This window comes from Castanea sativa, chromosome 2 (assembly GCF_040712315.1).
Source record: "Castanea sativa cultivar Marrone di Chiusa Pesio chromosome 2, ASM4071231v1".
Classification (NCBI taxonomy): Eukaryota; Viridiplantae; Streptophyta; class Magnoliopsida; order Fagales; family Fagaceae; genus Castanea; species Castanea sativa.
Genome location: NC_134014.1, coordinates 19,712,320 through 19,719,977, shown reverse-complemented (window position 1 = coordinate 19,719,977; position 7,658 = coordinate 19,712,320). Strand labels below are relative to the sequence as shown.

General features: G+C 35.7%; 1 protein-coding gene across 4 annotated transcripts; it reads right to left on the bottom strand.

Annotated features, from left to right (window-relative positions):
• Window positions 1-1,337: 1,337 nt before the first annotated feature.
• Window positions 1,338-6,349, bottom strand: LOC142624051 (putative methyltransferase PMT3). 4 transcript variants are annotated; one of them, XM_075797551.1, is made up of 8 exons: window positions 6,106-6,349; window positions 4,955-5,340; window positions 4,686-4,850; window positions 4,409-4,591; window positions 3,602-4,196; window positions 2,679-2,791; window positions 2,356-2,576; window positions 1,338-1,944 (listed from the first exon to the last, which is right to left on the bottom strand). In XM_075797551.1, exons 2-8 carry the CDS (start codon window positions 5,234-5,236, stop codon window positions 1,623-1,625), a joined length of 1,881 nt encoding a protein of 626 aa, XP_075653666.1. In that variant the 5' UTR covers window positions 5,237-5,340; window positions 6,106-6,349; the 3' UTR covers window positions 1,338-1,622. The 4 variants fall into 4 exon arrangements, with proteins under 4 accessions (XP_075653666.1, XP_075653668.1, XP_075653664.1 ...); XM_075797553.1 differs by having other exon boundaries at window positions 4,955-5,336; window positions 6,106-6,334; XM_075797549.1 differs by having other exon boundaries at window positions 6,065-6,223.
• Window positions 6,350-7,658: the final 1,309 nt, after the last annotated feature.

Here is a 7,658-nt window from a genome sequence, read left to right as displayed (position 1 = left end):
TCATTGATAAAAATATACTTGAAATTACAACTAAATTTATCCCATCAAATCAAATCAATTTTTTTTAAAAAATTGAATAATATATCCAAGTTTTTAACAAGACAATCATAAAAAAAAAATATATTAAAAAAATCTCATAGTACACCTAACAAAATAAATGCAGAGAACCATATTAAGTAAAATAAAATAAGCTAATATTAATATGTTTGTTTAAATAGTAGGGTTTTAGGGTATGAAAAATTTACAATTATAACTCTTAGCAACGCGGGACCGGGCCGGGATGGGGAGGGGTGGGGCGGGTCTAAAAAGTCTAAATCCATCCCCGCCCCGCCCTGTGGTGCTGGGCTAAAATCTTGCCCCATTCTCGCCCTACCACCTTTGCGGGGCGGGAAAAACTATCGCAGGGCAAAGCAGAGAGAGGCAGTTAAACGGGACGGGGCAAAATTATTATCCCTAATTAGGATGCCTTTTGGATAAATCCCCTAGTTACAGCAAATGGTAGCATTTAATGTTAATTTCTAAAATTTTGTTTGAAACCCCAAGTTGACTTTGACATCCTTAAATGCTTCTTTTAATCTGCTCCGGTCTCAAATCTATAGTAACAATTAACAAATACTAGAAAATGAGGAAAACATTTTATTTTATTTTATTTTATTTTTTAGTCATACGCTTTCTATTATTTATTTTGGGGGGGGGGGGGGGGGGGGGGTAAGTGTTATAGGCTTTCTTTAAGTGCTAGCCGGTTCTTTTGGGTGGTCCGTGGTCTATAGCTTGGTGCATCTTCTCGTTGTTTTGGTGCAATAAAGTAAAATGACATTTGATAAAAAAATGGACACTCCCAAGATTAACATGAAATGTAAATACATTTCACAAGATTGGTCAGTCTCCAAATGCCATCTAGTGAGCACAAGATTTTGGTCAGTCTCCAAATGCCATCTAGTGAGCACAAGATATTGATGCCTGTCCTGTGAGAAAAAGGATGCATAGAATGTATATTCTCCTGAAGACAAGTGCTGTTCCTTAAGCTTCCTTCTTAAGAACTTAATTAAAAAATATACTTTCATCCTATAAAAAAAAAAATCAACATGACAAAATTTTAAAAGAAGAGAATCGAATAAACATTACCTAAATATCGTTCCTAAGTCTTGCCCTTTACCTGGACGAATTTAATTTGCATTAGGGAAGAGTTTTTTTTTGCCAAATTGGATCCATTTAAAGGGAATTATTTCAATGAAGTAATTTTTATATTTGCACACAAACTAAAAGCATGATAACAAGACATGGGTAAATTTTAGGCAAGCAAAATATGCTACTACTAATAACTTGAACCAATTCTATTTACTTCAGCAGCACAGCGGCCTTAACTTCAGTTATTGATCAATAGATTAATAGGTAGCTTACACAATGCCCAGAAAAAGAAAAAAGAATTGCGTATAGATGCTGACAGTCTATGGCTTTAACAAATAAATCAGCGTAGAAAAAAGGAAATAAAAATTAATAATTTAAACATAACTTACTGCTACAAAAATAAAATTATTTTCTGCTTAACCACTTGGGACATGCTTGGAATCCCTTGAAGCAGCAGACTTAAATGTGAAGCCGGGAACAGAGGCGCTGTTGTCCTATTCAGAATCCCTGAGGCTTTCACTTGTCAGCCAGACTTTCTTCTGAATGATAAACACAATGTCATCTCCATCCTGGTCGGAATCTGAACTGGAATCAGCTGTTGCCACTGCTTCCCAGTGCAATGCTGCCAAGTACTTCTTTATGTAATCAATCACTGGTTGTTTGTCACGAAAAATTACGAAACCAGTAGGCCTTAGTATGCGATCCATCTCAATCAGCAAATCTTCAGGACTGCAATCTTTCCTCACTATGTCAGAAACGATAGTCCATGCATGAAGCAGATCATAAGTTCGGGGGTATGTTGAAAAGGCTTGGCACCTGTTGAGACAGATTTTCCAGTATAAGTCAAAATCAACCTTCTCCAGACTTCAGCGGACACAACCTTTTCCAAGAATCTATGGATAAGGTTCTAGGGTGTAAAAGTTGATGGAAAATGAGAAAATATCATCTCCACCAAGCATGTTAGAAATATGTCAGCAGAGCTGGTAAATTTGAAGAAAACCAGCCATAGGCAATAGCTATCTGCTGTTAAATGTTAATTAGCTGAGTGTCATTATTTCTCTCACTCATGTATCACAAAGTGCATAAGTTGAACTCCAATCCTTGCCTAGGAAAACTAAGTTCACTAATATAATCACTATAAAGATAATATATATAATCAAACAAAACAAGGTATTACTTACAGTACAATTTTTTATCATGTTATATTTCAAAAATCAATATGCATACCAGTTATGAACAGAGCCTATAAGACCTCTGTCGTATATCAGCTTAAGAGTGTTTGGTCCATCTTCGGGAACAACATTCATCACCCAAACATCCTTGTCCTTCAGAGCAGCACCAAATGAACCCATATTTGCCTTCATGTCCATCAAGTTCCTCACAGTGTTCGATGAAATCTTTGGACTCAAGAGATTCCAATAATTCTCAACCCTCCCTTGCCAAACTTCCTACACCAGACACCAGCAATACGTAAGCCCAAGCATCACAAAGTTTCTAAGCAGCAAGGAATAACTAACCATAAAAAAAGGTAGATTAAGACCATTAATTACCGTATCCTTTTCAAACATTTCATTTGAATAGCCAAAATCAGCAAGACGAGGAGGAGCAGCAGTCAATCTAGATGGCCAAGGAGCCAATCCACTTCCCTTTACTTTGTGGTCATCTGATAAAACCAGGAAAAATTTTGATTAGCACCTATCAAACCTGTCAACATGTATCAATACAAAACTCTAGGTTCCTTTGATCGGTGGGTATTCCATAGCATGAAATACAGGCTATACACACCTAGCTTAGCAAATACACCCAAGCATATTGACTACCGAGCATCATGATGATTGTGATAACACCACAGCTGGCCATTCAAGCCCAGCTTTATATAGGCTCGTATCACTAAACTTAGTACCTATCTATGCTCAAGCTCAACCATAACAAAATCCTTAAGAGTTAATCTAGAAGTACACACATTATTCAACTGAGATATAAGCTATCATAATTATCACTTGAAAAAAATAGCATTTGGGAAACGACTGTTTGAGAGTTAAGTGTGAACATGTCACAAGATAACCAACAAAGAAGCAAAGCAAACTTAAACTAAAATTTATACTTGTCCCAGTGATTTAAACAAAGTATAAAAACAATAGTGTATCCTTATGCCAGGTGGCCTACATACTTATGATTTCATCTCTATCTGTTCTTTTAGTTGGATAACTAACCGTGGTGATTTGAAGCTGTTTAAATAAGCCAATTTTACTTACAAAACTCTGTTTTCTATGGGAATCTAAGCCCGCATTCCTAATTGTCTATAAGTAATTTGAGTGTTTCTTTTGTATTAACTCTTATTAACTCAGTGGCATGAAACCAAGAACAAGTTTTGTTTTAGCATTTAGCCATCGAGAAAATATTATTGTGACAATAGTTTCCAACAGTCAAGAAAACACAGAAATTATGATAAAACATATAAGAAGACACTCACGATCAGAGTATGGCGAGATGCATGCTTCCATTTGCACACCCCAAACTTTATCTGGATCATCATCAGACCGGCAGAGAGGAGGTTGAGTACCAGGTTCTCTTTCCATATAACAGTCATTTGTCAGAGGCTTTTGCCAAATAACTGTTTGGTTCCTCTTTTCAGCTATTCTCCAACACATACGCTCCACAAGGGCACTCATCTCTTTCCATATTCTAAGATCCTCTTCATCCTGAGCATATGCTTCTGGAGATGAATAGGCAAAATAGCCTCCTGGTCTGAGCAATCTATCAAGCTCAAGAAGAAGAATTCCATCCCTTTGAAGCCAATCAATCCTACATCGAGAACAGTGAGCAAGTTCAAAAGATCTGCTAGGGTAAGGGAGCCTCTGGGTCCCTAAAACACCAAGATATGCTGGAATTCCTCTTTCTAGGGCGAACTGAATTTGGTTTTGATGCACGTCATTTGGTGCTAATGACATTGTTATGACATCAGACGAAAGAAGATAACCTCCAAAACTTGCAACACCACAGCCAACATCAAGAACTGTTCTTAATCTTCCTTCATTATTTATCTTGTTGTTGGAAAAGTTAAGCATCTGCAAAATTAGGTCACATATAATATTACTACATCTTCCTTGAGGCACAAAAATATCAATTAATTGAAGAAAAAAAAAAACAGCAAGATCAAAACAAAAAATCAGACAAACCATTTGCAATGCAGAGCAAGGGAAATATGCACAATTCTATATGGACTAGCAATTCAAGAAATACTTTGCAAAAAGTATTCAATAAAGGCCACAAATCTTACATTTGCAATTGAAGCAATATACTTATCAGCTCCATAGTGAAAATGAGTTCCTCCACCAGGAAATACAATCTTTTCACCTTTAACAACCATCCAGTTCTGGTCAGACTTCTCATGTGCAAGGTGAGTATGAGGTATGTTTGCTTTCCAGACTTCATCTCTGCTTTTTGGCCACTTAATTGGTACCTGTAACATCAAATGAGCAAACAGAACATCATTTACTAGAGCAGAGAATGATAATACAATCTTGATTACAACATCATTCTCCCAATTGACTCACCTTGTATCCTGATGGAGGAGGAATCAAGCAATTGAACCGCCTTTCCGGAAGAGGGCAATGCCTTTCGTAGTGCTCCATTAAAGACAAGTCCAGCTTCAATCTCATTTGGTATATAAGGTTTCTATCTAGGCAAGGAATCAATTCGGAATGTCGATCATCACAAACCTTCAAAAATCAAAAGTACACATATGAACACCATTGACATAGCAAATCAAACTGAAAAGCAGGCCGGGGGGGCTGAAGACTATGTATAGCTGTAAAGCACTTACAGGGAAACTCTTTGGTCTGATTTCATCCTCTCCATCTTCCAGCGCAAATCTCATCGAAGACTCATCTTGCTTGCCATCATTATCTTCATCCCCACCCAAGTAAGATGAACCAAGTTTTCTCAAAGATCTGCTGCCATATTCTAGAGCTGATGCACCGTGGTTATTAGAGCCAAAAATGGATCCATAGTATACATACAGAAAACCAAGGAAGATTGTCACAGCACACACAGAAGTGATTAAACGCTTCTTTTGCACCCCATCAGAAGATCTTCCCCTCGTCATTTATTTTAGTTCTCCAATCACAAACTTTTTTCGCTTCCACTAATGTATTCAAAGATCACAACATAGATCTCATTTCTTGAATTACTCAAAAGACTTATCTCTACCTGTAAAAAAAAAATTAAATTAAATTACAAAACCAAACAACAATTAGCCAATAAAAATACCATCTTTTAGGAAAACAAATTACACTACTTAATATCTACGCGTATGAGCTCTCATAATAAACGCGCACCGGCACGTTACCACGAAACACTGTGTCTTAGAAATATAATATATTATTATATTATGCTAGTAAAGTTCAACAGCAAGTTGCAAATTTGTCTCTCAATAATTCGATCCCTGGATTGAGTCAAAATCTAAGGCCTACGGAAGTGCTTTATAAATATTTTTTTTAAAAAAAAAAAAAAAAAAAAAAAAGGCACTGAAGCTAGTTGAGGTTAGCCACACGCAAATTGACAACCAAGCAATGAAAATGATTGATCTAAGAAGGAAAGAGAGAGTCTAATACTAAACGCAAATTAAAACGAAGATTTTAGCAAATGTAATTGATTTATCCCAATGTTCCAGTCCCCCAGTGAATTGAAACGCAAGCAATAAAGAAAATGACACTTTCCCTGAGCACAGATCTGGAACAAAGACCAATACAAAAAACTACATTTTTTTGCATTGCAAAAGCTACATTAGACAATCCTATAAAATCCCATGAAATCCAAATTATTGCAAACACACCCAGAAACGTTAATTGTATCAGATCCAGCAATAAAACAAGAATTTAACAAAAACCCAGAAACACAAAAGCGAAAAAACACAAATAATAATAAAGCTTACTGGGTTTGAATCAAAAAATGAAGTGGGTCTGATTTTGGTACCTAACAAATTGTCCTAGATTTGTACGGGGGGAGATCTGAGTGAGAGAAGGGAGGGTGAGATTCACGTCTATAAGAGGAAACAAATGGTGGAAAGAGAAAGAGAAAGAGAAGGAGAGGTAGATCAGATCTTGAAGTTTTGCCTTATATATTTCCTTTTTAGCGCAGAGGTACTTGACTCGGTACTCTGTGAGTCCGGGTTCATTTGGATGTGCGTGTGTCCGTGTGTTTTTGTGACACTGTGTGTGTGTGTTTCTTTTTTACATCGAGTTTCTTAATGTTAATGTCTTTTTTTTTTTCCTTTTTTTTTTTAACAAGGGGTTTCTCAAAAAAAAAAAAAAAAGTCTTTTTTTTTTACAAAAATATAAAATTGACCTTTTAATTTTCAGTTTGTTTTATTTCAGTCCTCTAATTTTTAATTTTGTCATTTCAATCCTCTAACTTTCAATTGTTGTCAATTTGGTACTTCGTTAAATTCCAGTTATGTCCTGCTGTTAATTGAGCCAAAACGACGTATAATAAGTTTCAAAATTTAAATAAATTTAAAAAAAAACTGATATTAAAAAAAAGGGAAAAAAATAGAGGAATTATTCCACACCTAAATCACTCACTGAAAAAGCTCGGACAAATTGGGATTGTATTATAACAGGGTCATCCTAAACTCTCTACCCCTTTGTAGTTTTTCTATTAATGTACTTTCCTTTTCACCAAAAAAAAAAAAAAACTTGTAAATTTCAATTTTTTTTAGAGAACTTAATCTGAAATATCAACAAAATTGTGTCAAATTCCTCATGACCGATATAAGATGAAACGAGATTTTGAGAAGTCAGTCATAGATAGATAGGCAAGGAAATTAAAAGAGATGAGAAGGCAGGGTTAGGTTATATAATCAGGGATTGAAAAAGAAGAGAAACCTAGTGGTGGAGGCGTCTTTGAGTAACAGAGAAAGCAAAATGGAGACCGTTGGCCATGTGTGTATCGTAGAGAGCTCTTCTTGTAGGATCAGACAAGGAACCCTCTTTTGTCACTAACCCATCGTTCCTGGTGGCTAAGGCTGAGGGTCTTAGAGACCGCTTTATGAGTAGTGGTGGAGATGACTTTGTTGATATGGTTGTTGGGAGGTAGCAGAAGCGAGACTCGCTTCCGCTTCCGCTTCCAATTCCACAATTTTACAAGCTTTTTTAGTGAGTGATTTGGGTGTGGAATAATTCCTCCTTTTTTTTTGTATCAGTTTTTTTTATAATTTTTTTAAATTTCAAAATTTATTATAATAAAAAAAAGGCCAAAACGATGTCGTTTTGGTTCAATTAACGGCATGACATAACTGGAGTTTAACTGAGTACCAAATTAACAACAATTGAAAGTTAGAAGACTGAAATGACAAAACTGAAAGTTCGAGGACTGAAATGAAAAAGACTGAAAGTTAGAGGGTCAATTTTACATTTTTGTCTTTTCTTTTTAATGAATATGTTAGTGTTAAATTGCCAATGTCTATCAACACCTTCTAGATAAAAAAAATTACCACCTTCTAGTTCCCATAAAAAAAATAATGAGAA